A 19,100-nucleotide genomic window follows, 5' to 3' on the forward strand; every position below is an offset into this window, starting at 1 on the left:
AACTTGTATGTACTCTTTGGCTCTTGAGAAATAATGTAACATTATTATTAATAGAAATTATACAGTTAAAGATCCCAGTTAATCTGCAGGAATCTCATGTCCCAACCCAACTGTGGTCGAATCTTTGGAAAGCTGATAAATTGTTGGGGCAAGTTACATTTTGACCTCAGCTGGACTACGTCTGGTCTGTTGGGGGCTTCCTGCCTCACGGCCTCCTGTTATTTTCCCAGGATCTCCGTTATCCTAAAATAATGTCACTGGTATACCTTAACTCTTTGGGTGCTGGGGGGGTGGGGGGTGGCGGGGGGTTGTAAATTGGGAGGGGGGGGGGGGTTGTAAATGGATTCAAATATCCTTGGGCACCGAAAGGCATAACCCCCAAAATGACTTTGTCAAAATGAAGGGGACACTTGCAGTTAGGAGGTCATGTGAACCCCACATATCCTTCCCATTCACTGCCCTCCTACTACTTTCCCGTGAGGTTACCACGTGTGCGTCTGTAATGCGGCATAATGATGTGTAAACCAGCTGTCTGTGTTAATGTTAAACCCCGGGAGACCATACATGTTTGGGACACTTGGGGCAGATTTCCACGTTGATCTGCGCTATGTGTGTTCTCTAATTAAACCCCATTGCACATTCTGAGTAGAGCGGTGAGGAAACCCTACAGTCAGCTCAGGAACCGTGCTGTAATTGACGTTGCTGTATAGAAGGTCCAGTCTCAGGACAGTGAATGAAGTAAGAGTACCACTGGACACTCCCCAATGCTCACTTTGCCTTGGCTACCACATTAGATTGTGTGCTCTTTGGGTCAGAGATTCAGCACATGTCTAATCTGCATTGAACCGTGCGATGTTCCCGGCACAGCTCTGCTTGGGGTTAATGGTCATTATCCCAGATGAGATTTGGGGATTTTGGCTTTGTGCCATGGAAATAATTTCTGAAGGATCGATCACCAGAGTTAGATCCCGGCAACAAGTTTAGAGACTACATAGTCACATAGTCACATAGTTACATAGTTACATAGTAGGTGAGGTTGAAAATAGACATGCGTCCATCAAGTACAACCTATGCTAAATCTAGCCGAGAGTTACTTTATCCCATATCCGTACTTACAGTATATTGTCTTCTCTATTAAACCCTCTTTCTACACAGTCTGTACGCTGTTTGCAGGCAGCTTGAACCCCAACACTTGTAACTTGGTTACAACGAAGAATTATAAGGCCACCAGACCGGACATCAAATCTCCAGCTCAACCTTTTTTTTCTCTCCGGGATTTATTGCAGTATTAGTGAATTTACCCAACATATGTCCCCCCTTCCCCACCCCGCAATCCCCACAAATTCACAAGAACAGAACAAGGTATGGGGAGGGGGGCAGAGAGGGTAGATTTCAGGAGAGCAATACAGCAGCAAGCAGGGGAGGACAGAGGGGTCAGTGGGGAGGAGGCGAGAAGGGAGACACAAGGTCTTTAAAGGGTTGGTTTCTGGGCAGCTTTTCATTAAAGCTTCGAGTTCAGGTGACTGCTGAGTTCAGGTGACTGCTGACGGTGAAAATGAGGCTAGAAACTGAGGGTTATACTGTATAGTTGCAATTGTGTCTTTTATTTCCAACCCATATTTTAGAGGTATTTAGGCAGCAACCTCTGGGGTGGAATCTGGCAGCACATTTGCGCTCTCATGGTGGCCTCTAGGGGGGAACAATGTACAATAATATTATTCTTGGCCAGTTTACATGTTGGAGGCACAGGGAACCAGTCGAGAGATCCAATGCTGGAATTGTCCCTGGTCAGAAAGGTGGAGAGGGGGAGGGTGGGTTAGCAGGAAGATAACGAGGACGAGCGGGAGGGGAGCAGTTGTGGGTGACGTTCTCAATAACAAGAGAGGGTGGAGTCACACAGGGCAACAGACACATTGACCACGGTTGGTTTACCAGAGGATTTGTCAATGGTTCTTTGGGTGAAGGACATGGGAAAAGCTTCGTGACCAACAACACAGGTGACCGTTTCCCCGTTGTCCCAGTCGATGGCGTTGATAGTCAGCATGCTGAACATGACAAATGTGTCTCCCTTCTGCCTCTTGGGGTCGCTGTTGACAAAGTGCTGGCTGGAGACCTGAGAGTCGTTCTGGGTCCATCCCATGTAGATGTCCATGGGGTAGAACCCAGAGGCCACACACGTGATGCTGACCTTCTCCTTCAGGGCCAACTCCTCGGGCGAGGGGGGGAAGATGGATACACGAGGTTGGAGCAGCTTGCTCTCTGTGTGAGAGAAAGGGATTCTGTTGCAATAACTGGGCACATGGTTATTATTGTACCCGTGTAATAACATAAACAGCTCTTTTATTAGTTGGCTGGAAATGTTCTCACGCAGAAGACATTCTCCTTATCCAAGTATCCACACAGCTTGGACAGGTATTTAGCAGGAAAATTCTTATCAGTACCACCATGAAGATCAGCAACGCAAAACAGGTCCTACATTTTGTGATAAATTGGCAATACAAGTTCAATTTTAACCTGAACTGGACTGGTTCATGAGTTTGGGCCCCCTTGTATGTTTAGCTAACTGGATCTATTCAGAATCACATTTAATACTAAAATCATGTCATTGGTAAACTGTAACCATTGGAGCATGGTGGGGCATCCTGTGGATTAAATGGCCTTCAGGTGCTGAAGGGCACTTGAGGGGTAGCCCTGCTCTTTAAAGGTAGGACCCTAAAAATGAGCTTGTACCATAAATATATTACAACACCAAGGACATTGATACCAGCCTCTCTTCTCCTGTCAGTGTGTCCTTCTCTCTGTCCCTAACGTGGCCCTGAATCCTTCCCCTGTCCCCGCTGCTGTTACCACGACTCCCTGTAAGGGGAGCTCTCAGCTGGCACTTGGGAGAGAATCAGTGACACGTTGTAGCAGTGAATGAAAGTGCTGGGCTGCGCAGGGAAGTGAGGGTAGCGGCCGCGGTCACCGCTGTTGCTGGTTGGTTTTAACATTCGGTGCAATAGAGGAAACCTGGGCAAGGTGTGTTATCACCGTTACTGTGCTGGTCAATGGGTATTAATAATACGCCACCGACACGTAGGGGAGAAAGTGTTATCTTTAACATGCAGAGCAACGTGTATGTGTAACGCAGAGTGGTGTGTACTGTATGTGTAACACGCAGAGCTGTGTGAATCTGTAACACACAGAGCAGTGTGTATGTGTAACACGCAGAGCAGTGTGTATGTGTAACACGCAGAGCGATGTGTATCTGTAACACGCAGAGCGGTGTGTATGTGTAACACGCAGAGCAATGTGTATGTGTAACACGCAGAGCAGTGTGTATGTGTAACACGCAGAGCGATGTGTATCTGTAACACGCAGAGCAGTGTGTATGTGTAACACGCAGAGCGATGTGTATCTGTAACACGCAGAGCGGTGTGTATGTGTAACACACAGAGCAGTGTGTATGTGTAACACGCAGAGCAATGTGTATGTGTAACATGCAGAGCAATGTGTATGTGTACCATGCAGAGCAGTGTGTATGTGTAACGCAGAGTGGTGTGTATGTGTAACGCAGAGCAGTGTGTATGTGTAACACGCAGAGCGATGTGTATCTGTAACACGCATAGCGGTGTGTATGTGTAACATGCAGAGCAGTGTGTATGTGTAACACGCAGAGCGATGTGTATCTGTAACACGCAGAGCGGTGTGTATGTGTAACACACAGAGCAGTGTGTATGTGTAACACGCAGAGCAATGTGTATGTGTAACATGCAGAGCAATGTGTATGTGTACCATGCAGAGCAGTGTGTATGTGTAACGAAGAGTGGTGTGTACTGTATGTGTAACACGCAGAGCTGTGTGAATCTGTAACACGCAGAGCAGTGTGAATGTGTAACACGCAGAGCAATGTGTATGTGTAACATGCAGAGCAGTGTGAATGTGTAACACGCAGAGCAATGTGTATGTGTAACATGCAGAGCAGTGTGTATCTGTAACACACAGCAGTGTGTATCAGTAAAATACACAGAAGTGTGTATCTATAACATGCAGAGCAATGTGTGTCTGTAACAGACAGCAGTGTGTATCTGTAACACGCAGAGCAGTGTGTATATGTAACACGCAGAGCAGTGTTTGTGTAACACACAGAGCAGTGTGTATCTGTAACACGCAGAGCAGTGTGTATCAGTAAAACACAGAGCAGTGTGTATCAGTAAAACACAGAGCAGTGTTTATCTGTAACACGCAGAGCAATGTGTATCTGTAACACGCAGAGCAGTGTATGTCTGTAACACGCAGAGCAGTGTGTGTCTGTAACACGCAGAGCAGCGTGTATCTGTATCTGTAACATGCAGAGCAGTGTGTATCTGTAACACGCAGAGCAGTGTGTATCTGCAGAGCAGTATGTATCTGTAACACGCAGAGCAGTGTGTATCTGTCACATGTAGAGCAGTGTGTGTCTGTAACATGCAGAGCAGTGTGTATCTGCAGAGCAGTATGTATCTGTAACACGCAGAGCAGTGTGTATCTGTCACACGCAGAGCAGTGTGTGTCTGTAACATGCAGAGAAGTGTGTATCTGTAACACACAGAGTACTGTGTTCAGTTCCTTGAGACCATATCCCCGAAAGGGCATACATAAATAGGAGCTGGTGTGCAAAGAAGGGTTACTTAAATGGAGCATGATCTACAGCATAAAACATATAAGGAATGACTAAAAGACCTTCATATGTACAGCTTGAATGAGAGAAGGGAGACAGGGAGTAGGATTGAAACCAAGGTACAGGAGGGAAGCATATTTCACAGAAAGAGAAGTGCTAGAACAAGAGGTCATGCTCTGAACCTGAGGGTGGAACCCTGAGGAAGTACTTCACGGAAAGGGTGGTGGATTCATGGAACAGCCTCCCAGCAGAGGTGCTAGGGGCTAATACAGTAAGGGAGCGCCAAATGCTTAGATAGACCTAGTGCGATCCTAAATACGAAAGAAAGCCAAGAAGCAAGTAGGGTTTGTGGTCTAACTGCAGATAGGAAAATGGGCAGAAGAAATGGCCCAAGTAGTTCTCTGCCGTCCCATTGTATGTTTCTATGTTTCAGTATGTGTCTGTAACACAAAGTAATAACTACTCTATTCACTCTTCTGAGACACCCACCTGTCTCCTTGGAGATGGTTTTGCTGATGGGAGAGGCGAGCCCGGTATATGTGAATTTGCAGGTGAACTTCACTCCGTTGTTCCAGTCATCGATGCAGACGGTGAGGACACTGGACACGCTGTAGGTACCGTTCTGGTTCAGCACAGGGTCCTCCAAGGAGTCCGATGATGTGTTATTGGCTCCTGGATATGCCCACTTGAATTCATAGCCACTGGTCTTGGGGATGTTGGAGGCCAGACAGGTAATACGGGCAGATTTGTGGACAAAAAGATCCTCGACAGTCGGCTGCACCAAGAAGACGTTGATTCCCAAGCAGTTGCTGCTGTCTGGGGGAAGAAGGGTTAAGAAAGATTGACAACATATGTCTATCTGTTGTCAACATGCAGAGCAGTGTGTGCCTGTAACACGCAGAGCAGTGTGTGTCTGTAACACGCAGAGCAGTGTGTGTCTGTAACACGCAGAGCTGTGTGTGTCTGTAACACGCAGAGTAGTGTGTATCTGTAACACGCAGAGCTATTTGTGTCTGTAACACGCAGAGCTGTGTGTGCCTGTAACACGCAGAGCAGTGTGTGTCTGTAACACGCAGAGCAGTGTGTGTCTGTAACACGCAGAGTAGTGTGTATCTGTAACACGCAGAGCTATTTGTGTCTGTAACACGCAGAGCAGTGTGTGCCTGTAACACGCAGAGCAGTGTGTGTCTGTAACACGCAGAGCAGTATGTGTCTGTAACACGCAGAGCAGTGTGTGTCTGTAACACGCAGAGCAGTGTGTGTCTGTAACTCACAGAGCAGTGTGTGTCTGTAACACGCAGAGCAGTGTGTGTCTGTAACACGCAGAGCAGTGTGTGTCTGTAACACGCAGAGCAGTGTGTGTCTGTAACACGCAGAGTAGTGTGTATCTGTAACACGCAGAGCAGTGTGTGTCTGTAACACGCAGAGCAGTATGTGTCTGTAACACGCAGAGCAGTGTGTGTCTGTAACTCACAGAGCAGTGTGTGTCTGTAACTCACAGAGCAGTGTGTGTCTGTAACACGCAGAGCAGTGTGTGTCTGTAACTCACAGAGCAGTGTGTGTCTGTAACTCACAGAGCAGTGTGTGTCTGTAACACGCAGAGCAGTGTGTATCTGTAACACGCAGAGCAATGTGGGAAGGGAAGAGAGTGCTGGAAGTTACAATCATTTCCTAGATGTAAAGCTGGGAACTGGTCTCTGTTGCTCAGAACAGCAGGTTTCTTTTACCTGAGCATCTTCTGATCCTGCCCTCGGCCACTTTGTTCGCTTTTGTGTCCTTTGCATGGCACTTGTAGTAGGCTCCGCTGTTCCACACTGCCTGGCTCACCCTAACCTTGCTGTTCACGGTGTAGGAGATGTCACTGGATTTCCCCAGTGTGGACACCTCTTGCGGGAGAGGTGTTTCCTTCTCGTCGACATACCACTTCACCTGCGCGTCCTGGGAGGTGAGGTTGGAAATCTGGCAAATCAGCTCCACTTGCTGAGACTTGTCATCCTCAGGGCAGGAAGCCTGCAGCAGCGTCACCCCCAGAGAGTGCAAAGTGCAGGCTGAGGGATGGGAGAGGTCAGACACTTAACTCGAGAGAACTTATGGTTCATCCACTGCTGGATCACACAGTTACATCAAAGGTCAGAGGCACCCATAGCCCACCGAGTCAGTCCTTATCCGACACAAGGTGCTAATAATGTGTCGCCCTTTAGTTGTAACAGGGGATAATGTATTTCTCACAATGTAAGAAATATTTATTCCCAGCAAGTTATACATAGTTATAGGCTCCTCTGAGAATCACTGACATGGAAAGGCAGGGTAGAGAAGAACATGCTGCTATACTTTATATTTTGTGGTGCAGAGTTTAGGGTACTTTTTATGGCACAGCCATAGAAGTTCTTAGCGAATGTTACTAAATAAAAGATTTATGGAGCTCAGAAGTCTCTTATTCAACATCACGTTGAGAAGAAGAGACTTTTGATGTAACAACCTCTGTGAAAAGCTCCTCTTTGGTATAGCGGAAGCTGATCTCCTAACTGGTTAACTTACGATTCTCCTTGGGGATGGTCTTCTGGATTGTGGAGTCTGTGACACTGTGCACCACGGTACATTGATAGGTCTTCATCTCCCAGTCTGAAGAGTTGACGGTAACCTGACTGCTGAGGGTATAACTGCTAAAGTTTTGTCTGGCAGCAGGGAAAGTCTTCATCCCAGACGGCACCTCACCCGTGGTTGTGTTCCACATCACCTTTACCGGCTCAGGGAAATAATTGGCCACCAAGCAGCAAAAGGTTACTTTGGGGCTCCCTACGCTTCCGGATGCGATCAGAGGGTAGACATGTGGGGCCACCTTGTCCTCTGCAAGAGAGGATGGAAAGGGTGAGGCACACACATTCCAGACACAAGAGTCCACTGACATTTCCCCTATAACAAACTGGTTACTTTCCCAATGCTAGAGTGTGAGGTACAGGGACAATCACGATAAGACACTGTACACATTCAAGGCATTAAAGGGTTGTTATAACGTGACTGTAAGCTCTGTGGAGAAGGCTTCTCCTTTACAACTCTATCATACTGCAGAGTATATGTTGGCACCTTATACATAGATGATAACAATAATCCTAGAAACTTGGCTTCATAGGGGTACAACTGCATGTATACACAATAAGCACAATATAAAAGGAAACCTGAAGTGATTTACAGTAGATGTTCTCATATTTTTTCACAGTATTCAAGAGGAGGCCATATTCGGTTTATGACGGTGGAATTATCAGAGATTAATTACTAATCCGTCTGGCTTCTGCTTCTCCTAAAACAGCAGAAACCTCTCCCCTTACAATACCAGGAGAGGAATCAAATGGTAAGACCGAATAGATTTTATAGAGGCCAGAAAGATTAGTGGTAAATCTCAATGCACTGCAGCCTGATACCTTGAGTGTCATAAATGGCATTACAAATAAAAGATGGCGGCCTCCAGCCTTGTAACAGATGGTCACTGGAGATATCTGAGCATTGACAAGTCACCAATGATTCAGAGGATGGTTATTGGGTTATTAGAGAGGACAGCAGGTACAGACACCACACTAAGCCCAGAGGCACAAGGCTCTAATATTGACTTAACAAGGTTTTCATTTGATGATGACCTTATGCTAACGAGATCACTAATGGCCGTTATCTTTGCATATGATTAGCTTTATGGATTGGCTTAACCTCATAATGTCCGTCACTGATTTTGATAACATGACGTTAGAGGCCCAGACTTAATGGAGCGATGTTATTATTATAATTATTTGTGTATCTGGGCCAACATGAGAATAGCCGACAGGATAATGGGCTATGCTGGGGACTGTATAATAATATAGAAAATCAGTATAAAGTACAGCACTTTTAATGACGTAGATGTCCTTTTTGTTAACAGATTTATGATCTGTCATAAGAGCTGAATGTAAATAATAAGCACAAATGTACTGTATCATATTAACTGCGGTCACCTAACTGTCCATCACTATATCCAACTCCATATCCCTCACTACAGCTCCCACAACTTCATATCCGTCACTGCAGCTCCCCCAGCTCCAAATCCCTCACTACAGCTCCCCAGCTCCATATCCCTCACTACAGCTCCATATCCCTCACTACAGCTCCCCAGCTCCATATACCTCCACCTCCATATCCCTCACTACAGCTCCCCCAGCTCCATATCCTTCACTACAGCTCCCCCAGCTCCATATCCCTCACTACACCTCCCCAGCTCCATATCCCTCACTACAGCTCCCCCAGCTCCATATCCCTCACTACAGCTCCCCCAGCTCCATATCCCTCACTACAGCTCCCTCAGCTCCATATCCCTCACTACAGCTCCCCCAGCTCCATATACCTCACTACAGCTCCCCCAGCTCCATATCCCGCACTACAACTCCCCAGCTCCATATCCCTCACTACAGTTCCCCCAGCTCCATATCCCTCACTACAGCTCCCCAGCTCAATATCTCTCATTACAGCTCCCCCAGCTCCATATCCCTCACTACAGCTCCCCCAGCTCCATATACCTCACTACAGCTCCCCCAGCTCCATATCCCTCACTACAGCTCCCCCAGCTCCATATCCCTCACTACACCTCCCCCAGCTCCATATCCCTCACCACAGCTCCCCCAGCTCCATATCCCTCACTACAGCTCCCCAAGCTCCATATCCTTCACTACAGCTCCCCCAGCTCAATATCCCTCACTACAGCGCCCCAGCTCCATATCCCTCACTACAGCGCCCCCAGCTATATATCCTTTATTAAAGCTCCCCCAGATCTGTATCCCTCACTACAGCTCCCCCAGCTATATATCCTTTACTAAAACTCCCCCAGCTCCATATCCCTCACTACAACTCCCCCAGCTTCATATCCCTCACTAAAGCTCCTCCAGCTCCATATACCTCACTACAGCTCCCCCAGCTCCATATACCTCACTACAGCTCCCTCAGCTTCATATCCCTCACTACAGCTCCCCAGCTCCATATCCCTCACTACAGCTCCCCCAGCTTCATATCCCTCACTAAAGCTCCTCCAGCTCCATATACCTCACTACAGCTCCCCCAGCTCCATATACCTCACTACAGCTCCCTCAGCTTCATATCCCTCACTACAGCTCCCACCGCTCCATATCCCTCACTACAGCTCCCCCAGCTCCATAACCCTCACTACAGCTCCCACCACTCCATATCCCTCACTACAGCGCCCCCAGCTCCATATACCTCACTACAGCTCCCCAGCTCCATATCCTCTCTACAGCTCCCCCAGCTTCATATCCCTCACTACAGCTCCCCCAGCTTCATATCCCTCACTACAGCTCCCCCAGCTCCATATCCCTCACTAAATCTCCTCCAGCTCAATATCTCTCACTACAGCTCCCCAGCTCCATATCCCTCACTACAGCTCCCCAACCTCCATATCCCTCACTAAATCTCCCCCAGCTCCATATCCCTCACTACAGCTCCCCCAGCTCCATATCCCTCACTACAGCTCCCCCAGCTCCATATTCCTCACTACACCTCCCCCAGCTCCACATCCCTCACTACAGCTCCCCCAGCTCCATATCTCTCACTACATCTCCCCCAGCTCCATATCCCTCACTACAACTCCCCCAGCTCCATATCCCTCACTACACCTCCCAGCTCCATATCCCTCTCCACAGCGCCCTCCGCTCCATATCCCTCATTACAGCTCTCCCAGCTCCATATCCCTCACTACAGCTCCCCCAGCTTCATATCCCTCACTACAGCTTCCCCAGATCCATATACCTCACTACAGCTCCCCCAGCTCTATACCACTCACTACAGCTCCCCCGGCTCCATATTCCTCACTACAACTCCTCCAGCTCCATATCCCTCACTACAGCTCTCCCAGCTCCATATCCCTCACTACAGCTCCCCCAGCTCCAAATCCTTCACTACAGACCCCCAGATCCATATCCCTAACTACAGCGCCCCCAGCTCCTATCCCTCACTACAGCTCCCCCAGCTCCATATCCCTCACTACAGCTCCCCCAGCTCCAAATCCTTCACTACAGACCCCCAGATCCATATCCCTCACTACAGCGCCCCCAGCTCCATATCCCTCACTACAGCTCCCCCAGCTCCATATCCCTCAGTACAGCTTCCCCAGTTCTGTATCCCTCACTACAACTCCCCCAGCTATATATCCGTTACTAAAACTCCCCCAGCTCCATATCCCTCACTACAACTCCCCAGCTCCATATCCCTCACTACAGTTCCCCCAGCTCCATATCCCATTACTACATATCCCCCAGCACCATATCTCTCACTACAGCTCCCCCAGCTCCATATCCCTCACTACAGTTCAACCAAATCCATACCCCATCACTACAGGTCCTCCAAATTCATATCCCATTACTACAACTCCCCCAGCTCCATATCCTCACCATATCTCTCAAGCTCCATATCCCTCACTACAACTCCTCCATCTCTAAATGCCACCACTACAACTCCCCAGCTCTATATCCCTCACTACAGCTCCCCCTGCTCCAAATCCCTCACTACAGCTTCCCCAGCTCCATATCCCTCACTACAGTTCCCCCAGCTCCATATCCCTCACTACAGCGCCCCCAGCTCCATATCCCTCACTACAGCTCCCCAGCTCAATATCTCTCACTACAGCTCCCCCAACTCCATATCCCTCACTACAGCTCCCCCAGCTCCATATACCTCACTACAGCTCCCCCAGCTCCATATCCCTCACTACAGCTCCCCCAGCTCCATATCCCTCACTACACCTCCCCCAGCTCCATATCCCTCACCACAGCTCCCCCAGCTCCATATCCCTCACTACAGCTCCATATCCCTCACTACAGCTTCCCCAGATCCATATACCTCACTACATCTCCCCCAGCTCCATTTCCCTCACTACAGCTCCCCAAGCTCCATATCCCTCACTACAGCTTCCCCAAATCCATATACCTCACTACAGCTCCCCCAGCACCATATCCCTCACTACAGCTCCCCCAGCTCTATACCACTCACAACGGCTCCCCAGCTCCATATCCCTCACTACAGCTTCCCCAGATCCATATACATCACTACAGCTCCCCCAGCTCCATATCCCTCACTACAGCTTCCCCAGATCCATATACCTCACTACAACTCCCCCAGCTCCATATCCTCACCATATCTCTCCAGCTCCATATCCCTCACTACAACTCCTCCATCTCTAAATGCCACCACTACAACTCCCCAGCTCTATATCCCTCACTACAGCTCCCCCTGCTCCAAATCCCTCACTACAGCTTCCCCAGCTCCATATCCCTCACTACAGTTCCCCCAGCTCCATATCCCTCACTACAGCGCCCCCAGCTCCATATCCCTCACTACAGCTCCCCAGCTCAATATCTCTCACTACAGCTCCCCCAACTCCATATCCCTCACTACAGCTCCCCCAGCTCCATATACCTCACTACAGCTCCCCCAGCTCCATATCCCTCACTACAGCTCCCCCAGCTCCATATCCCTCACTACACCTCCCCCAGCTCCATATCCCTCACCACAGCTCCCCCAGCTCCATATCCCTCACTACAGCTCCATATCCCTCACTACAGCTTCCCCAGATCCATATACCTCACTACATCTCCCCCAGCTCCATTTCCCTCACTACAGCTCCCCAAGCTCCATATCCCTCACTACAGCTTCCCCAAATCCATATACCTCACTACAGCTCCCCCAGCACCATATCCCTCACTACAGCTCCCCCAGCTCTATACCACTCACTACGGCTCCCCAGCTCCATATCCCTCACTACAGCTTCCCCAGATCCATATACATCACTACAGCTCCCCCAGCTCCATATCCCTCACTACAGCTTCCCCAGATCCATATACCTCACTACAGCTCCCCCATCTCCATATCCTTCACTACAGCTCCCCTAGCTCCATATCCCTCACTACAGCTCCCACAGCTTCATATCCCTCACTACAGCTCCCCCAGCTCCATATACCTCACTACAGCTCCCCCAGATTCATATCCCTCACTACAGCTCCCCCAGCTCCATATCCCTCACTACAGCTCCCCCATCTCCATATCCCTCACTACAGCTCCCCAGCTCCATATCTGTCACTACAGCTCCCCCAGCTCCATATCCCTCACTACAGCACCCCCAGCTCCATATCCCTCACTACAGCTCCCCCAGCTCCATATAACTCACTACAGCTCCCCCAGCTCCAAATCCTTCACTACAGCCCCCCCAGCTCCATATCCCTCACTACAGCTCCCCCAGCTCCATATCCCTCACTACAGCTCCCCCAGCTCCATATACCTCACTACAGCTCCCCCAGATTCATATCCCTCACTACAGCTCCCCCAGCTCCATATACCTCACTACAGCTCCCCCATCTCCATATCCCTCACTACAGCTCCCCAGCTCCATATCTGTCACTACAGCTCCCCCAGCTCCATATCCCTCACTACAGCACCCCCAGCTCCATATCCCTCACTACAGCTCCCCCAGCTCCATATAACTCACTACAGCTCCCCCAGCTCCATATCCCTCACTACAGCTCCCCCAGATCCATATACCTCACTACAGCTCCCCCAGCTCCATATCCCTCACTACAGCTCCCCCAGATCCATATACCTCACTACAGCTCCCCCAGCTCCATATCCCTCACTACAGCTCTCCCAGCTCCATATCCCTCACTACAGCTCCCCAGCTCAATATCTCTCACTACAGCTCCCCCAGCTCCATATCCCTCACTACAGCTCCCCCAGCTCCATATACCTCACTACAGCTCCCCCAGCTCCATATCCCTCACTACAGCTCCCCCAGCTCCATATCCCTCACTACACCTTCCCCAGCTCCATATCCCTCACCACAGCTCCCCCAGCTCCATATCCCTCACTACAGCTCCATATCCCTCACTACAGCTTCCCCAGATCCATATACCTCACTACAGCTCCCCCAGCTCCATTTCCCTCACTACAGCTCCCCAAGCTACATATCCCTCACTACAGCTTCCCCAAATCCATATACCTCACTACAGCTCCCCCAGCACCATATCCCTCACTACAGCTCCCCCAGCTCTATACCACTCACTACGGCTCCCCAGCTCCATATCCCTCACTACAGCTTCCCCAGATCCATATACATCACTACAGCTCCCCCAGCTCCATATCCCTCACTACAGCTTCCCCAGATCCATATACCTCACTACAGCTCCCCCATCTCCATATCCTTCACTACAGCTCCCCTAGCTCCATATCCCTCACTACAGCTCCCACAGCTTCATATCCCTCACTACAGCTCCCCCAGCTCCATATACCTCACTACAGCTCCCCCAGATTCATATCCCTCACTACAGCTCCCCCAGCTCCATATACCTCACTACAGCTCCCCCATCTCCATATCCCTCACTACAGCTCCCCAGCTCCATATCTGTCACTACAGCTCCCCCAGCTCCATATCCCTCACTACAGCACCCCCAGCTCCATATCCCTCACTACAGCTCCCCCAGCTCCATATAACTCACTACAGCTCCCCCAGCTCCAAATCCTTCACTACAGCCCCCCCCAGCTCCATATCCCTCACTACAGCTCCCCCAGCTCCATATCCCTCACTACAGCTCCCCAGCTCCATATCCTCACTACAGCTCTCCCAGCTCCATATCCCTCACTACAGCTCCCCCAGCTCCATATCCCTCACTACAGCTTCCCCAGATGCATATACCTCACGACAGCTCCCCCAGCTCTATACCACTCACTACAGCTCCCCCGGCTCCATATCCCTCACTACAAATCCCCCAGCTCCATATCCCTAACTACAGCTCTCATCGCTCCATATCCCTCACTACAGCTCCTCCAGCTCCATATCCCTCACTACAGCTCCCCCAGATCCATATACCTCACTACAGCTCCCCCAGCTCCATATCCCTCACTACAGCTCCCCCAGATCCATATACCTCACTACAGCTCCCCCAGCTCCATATCCCTCACTACAGCTCTCCCAGCTCCATATCCCTCACTACAGCTCCCCCAGCTCCATATCCCTCACTACAGCTCTCCCAGCTCCATATCCCTCCCTACAGCTCCCCAGCTCCATATCCCTCACTACAGCTCCCCCAGATCCATATTCCTCACTACAGCTCCCCCAGCTCCATATCCCTCACTACAGCTCCCCCAGATCCATATACCTCACTACAGCTCCCCCAGCTCCATTTCCCTCACTACAGCTCCCCAAGCTACATATCCCTCACTACAGCTTCCCCAAATCCATATACCTCACTACAGCTCTCATCGCTCCATATCCCTCACTACAGCTCCCCCAGATCCATATACCTCACTACAGCTCCCCCAGCTCCATATCCCTCACTACAGCTCCCCCAGATCCATATACCTCACTACAGCTCCCCCAGCTCCATATCCCTCACTACAGCTCTCCCAGCTCCATATCCCTCACTACAGCTCCCCCAGCTCCATATCCCTCACTACAGCTCTCCCAGCTCCATATCCCTCCCTACAGCTCCCCAGCTCCATATCCCTCACTACAGCTCCCCCAGCTCCATATCCCTCACTACAGCTCCCCCAGATCCATATTCCTCACTACAGCTCCCCCAGCTCCATATCCCTCACTACAGCTCCCCCAGATCCATATTCCTCACTACAGCTCCCCCAGCTCCATATCCTTCACTACAGCTCCCCAGCTCCATATCCCTTACTACAGCCCCCCCAGCTCCATATCCCTCACTACAGCACCCCCAGCTGCATATACCTCACTACAGCTCCCCCAGCTACATATCCCTCACTACAGCTCCCCAGCTCCATATCCCTCACTACAGCTCCCCCAGCTCCATATCCCTCACTACAGCTCCCCCTGCTCCATATCCCTCTCTACAGATCCCTCAGCTCCAAATCTCTCACTACAATTTCCCCAGCTCCACATCCCTCACTACAGCTCCCCCAGCTCCATATCCCTCACTACAGCTCCCCCAGCTACATATACCTCACTTCTTCTCCCCCAGCTCCAAATCCTTCACTACAGCTCCCCCCAGCTCCATATCCCTCACTACAGCTCCCCCAGCTCCATATCCCTCACTACAGCTCCCCCAGCTCCATATCCCTCACTACAGCTCCCCCAGCTCCATATCCCTCACTACAGCACTCCCAGCTCCATATCCCTCACTGCAGATACTGCAGCTCCATATGCCATCTCTACATATTCCCCAGCTCCATTCCTCCCTACAGTAACCCATGCTCCTTATAACATTACTAGAGCCCCCCCCCACTTCTCTATACTCCACTATCACTCCCCAGCTCCATATCCCTCACTACAACAACCCCAGCTCCCTATAACATTACAACTGCTCTCTAGTTCCATATCCCTCACTATAGTGATCCTAGCTCCATATCCCTCTCTACAGCTCCCCCAGCTCCATATCCCTCACTATAGCTCCCCAGCTCCATATCCGTCACTACAGCTCACCAGCTCCATATACCATCACTGCTACTCCGCCTGCTCCATATCCCTCTCTACAGCTCCCCTAGCTCCATATCGATCACAAGAAACAGCTCCCTCAGCTCGATATCCTGCACAACAGCTCCCCAGGTCCAAATCTCTCACTATAGCTCCCCCAGTTCCATATCCCTTGCTACAGCTCCCCCAGGTCCATATTCAATGTTTACAGCTCCCCCAGCTCTATATCCAATATTTACAGCTCCCCCAGTTCCATATCCATCGCTACAGCTCCCCTACCTCCATATTCAATGTTTATAGCTCCCCCAGCTCCATATTCCTCACTACAACTTCCCTACTGTAGCTCCATATCCATCACCAGAGCTCCCCCAGTTCCACATCCCTCACTATAGCTCCCCCAGCTCCATATCCCATTACTAGATCTCACCCAGCTCCATATCCCATCATTGCCATCCTCACAGCTCCATATCTCTCATATCTCTCACTACAGCTCCCAAGCTCCCTACCCCATCACTAAAGCTCCCCCAGCTCCATATCCCTCACTATACTGTACGTCCCCCAGCTCAATATCCACTCCTGAAGAAGCGTAGCAATACAAGAAACGTGTTGGGAGGATGCCGTACATCAGGGGTGTGCAAACTGGGTGTTGCGAGATTATCTGGGGGGGACAAGCAGAGGGGGAGTTCAGATAGGGGGGGGGGGGGGGGTGCAGACCGAAACGTTTGCATACACCTGCCATACATGATGCCAAATGGACTGACCGGACCCGAGGAGCGTTGTGCTGGCGTTCAGTGCGGCAAAATCTCTTTGTGTAAACAGCAGGAACCCTCTTATTCTTACTGAATTTTAAGTGATTGTATTGCTCATTTACTGAGAAATTAGATATGAAATCATATATTCAATATTAAAAAAGTCTCTCTTACCTTCTCCTTGTCTATTGAAAACATTCCTTCTTTCATATCTCTTATCAATTCCTCCCACTGATAGCATACTGTATATATCTCATCAAAAGTATACATACAGGAAAGGTGCGTAAAACCCCCATCTTCCTGAAGCTTCTGAGCTTGAGCCAAACAGGAGGTTTGCATCGTGTCTCATAATGTGAACAGGTAATAAAAATCAACTGAAATTAAAATAAACTGGTGAACACAGCACACACAGTCACATTTTCTACATATTATATACAATATATGCACACACGGAATCTTTCCAACTGATCTCCCTCTAAGAACTCTTTGCTGAGCTCCACCAGTCAAGATGTTTTGGAAGAGCAGTGGAGATACCCTTCATGTTGCTGTCTGTTATCATCCTGTATGTTCTGTACATATAGAAGAAGTATATACTCACCTCAAGGATACACCTTTGACCTGGAAAGCAGCCTTAAGGAGCCTCTATGCATCAAGACAAATGTGGTGCAATTCTGGAGCAAAAACACTGTTTCAAATGGAAAAACTCCCATGGCGATTAAATAGTTTCCTTTGATATATTTTGGGGCAATTGCTCCAGATAGCCACGTATGCCTTGATACATACAGTAGGCCCTTTAGTCTACATTCTATAGGAGAGTCGCCTTCCATTTTAAGCACTCCTTGTGGGTCTTCCTGAGACTATTTCTTGTGGATCCACTTCAGAGGCCATAAAATAGTTCCTTCGGAAAGTTTACTGGTCCTGTTGGATCCGTGAGTCAGGGTGGTGGCCATTCGTTAGCAGATGAATGTGTCTCATTTCATGCAGAACATTTAATTCCCTGGGTGAGGACACCTCACTCTCCCTTCTCCGGAGCGTTGGGCCCGTCGCACCTAATTCTTAATCCTGCCAAGAGACGTCTCAGACTGCCAGTAAAAGTGGGCTGCAAGTCAGACTGTCAGACAGTCTATTTTGGGGAATGGGGGTGGGAGGAGAGGGGATGCTGTGCAGCGTCTGCAGTGTGTGGTTCGCGTCATTAATCTGAAGGCCTGTGGGTTCTGTGGTGACCCACATTTCTAATCTGGGTGTTGGTTGAAGGGGCACCTGCAAGTATTAAGTTACTGGAAGATCGAGCTAGATGTGACACCCTCAGAGTACCAGACAGGCTCTATCCTATTGCTTTCTCAACCAGGTTCTGCTCCCAGACTGGTGCAACCATAACATTACCCGCAATTCTTATGTAAGGTGCCAACACTCATTCACATTGCAGTACATTGTTAACATCCAGGCACTTCATGTAGAAAAGATTCAGACTCCATCTTGTATTGCTAGGTTCCATTTTGTTTTTGTAGACTTATAATTTGGCATCTTCAGATAGGATTTGGGAAATGTTGCTGATGCCGTACAACATGATAATTAAAATGGAACCAAAACAAGGAGAAGGAGTGGCTCATTGAGTAAAAACACTGACTTTGTAAATCCTGACCCCGAGTGGAACCTGGTTCAATTCCTGGTGTCAGCTACAGGTGACCTTGAGCAAGTCCCTTTATCTACCTGTGCATCAGGTACCAAAAACATAGATTGTAAGCTCTTCTGGGCAGGGACTCTGTCTGTAAATTTCCATGTGCTGTGTATCATGTACTGTAATTGTGACACACTTTGGGTTCCATTGAGGAAAAAAGTGTTTTTTGAAATAAAATTATTATTATTAATAATAACATCTGTATAAAAAGCAGGATATTCTATTTTCAAGTATGACAATTAAAATGGGTTAGAAGCATGTGATGGAAAACGGGATAGTAACAGATAGGCAATTCGCCAGACTTCTGATAGGTATCTGTTATAGAAGTAAACATGCTTTTCTGTATTAATTGCTTATTAGTAACTATGAGGTATAGTTTGGCAAATAGTGGAAAAAGAAGTCACTGCCTTGTATAGCTTAGCTGGTAGGGAGAGTAAGTGTATAAAGATTATGCCTGGACACAGATCAGAACTGTGCAATACCATCACGCTGTTCCCTGTATTGAACCTGTAATATGCTTTCTGTCTCTGTCCCCGTACTGACCTGTATGTGTGTAATATGCTTCCTGTCTCTGTCCCCGTA

General features: G+C 49.2%; 1 gene segment (V, D, J or C); it reads right to left on the reverse strand.

Annotated features, from left to right (window-relative positions):
* Positions 1 to 1,870: 1,870 nt before the first annotated feature.
* Positions 1,871 to 7,547, reverse strand: LOC142464636 (Ig mu chain C region secreted form-like). The segment is given in 4 exon segments: positions 1,871 to 2,259; positions 5,129 to 5,455; positions 6,367 to 6,687; positions 7,178 to 7,547. Coding segments are annotated over 4 exon segments (1,407 nt in total).
* Positions 7,548 to 19,100: the final 11,553 nt, after the last annotated feature.

Source organism: Ascaphus truei, chromosome 13 (genome assembly GCF_040206685.1).
Source record: "Ascaphus truei isolate aAscTru1 chromosome 13, aAscTru1.hap1, whole genome shotgun sequence".
In the NCBI taxonomy this organism is placed as follows: domain Eukaryota; kingdom Metazoa; phylum Chordata; class Amphibia; order Anura; family Ascaphidae; genus Ascaphus; species Ascaphus truei.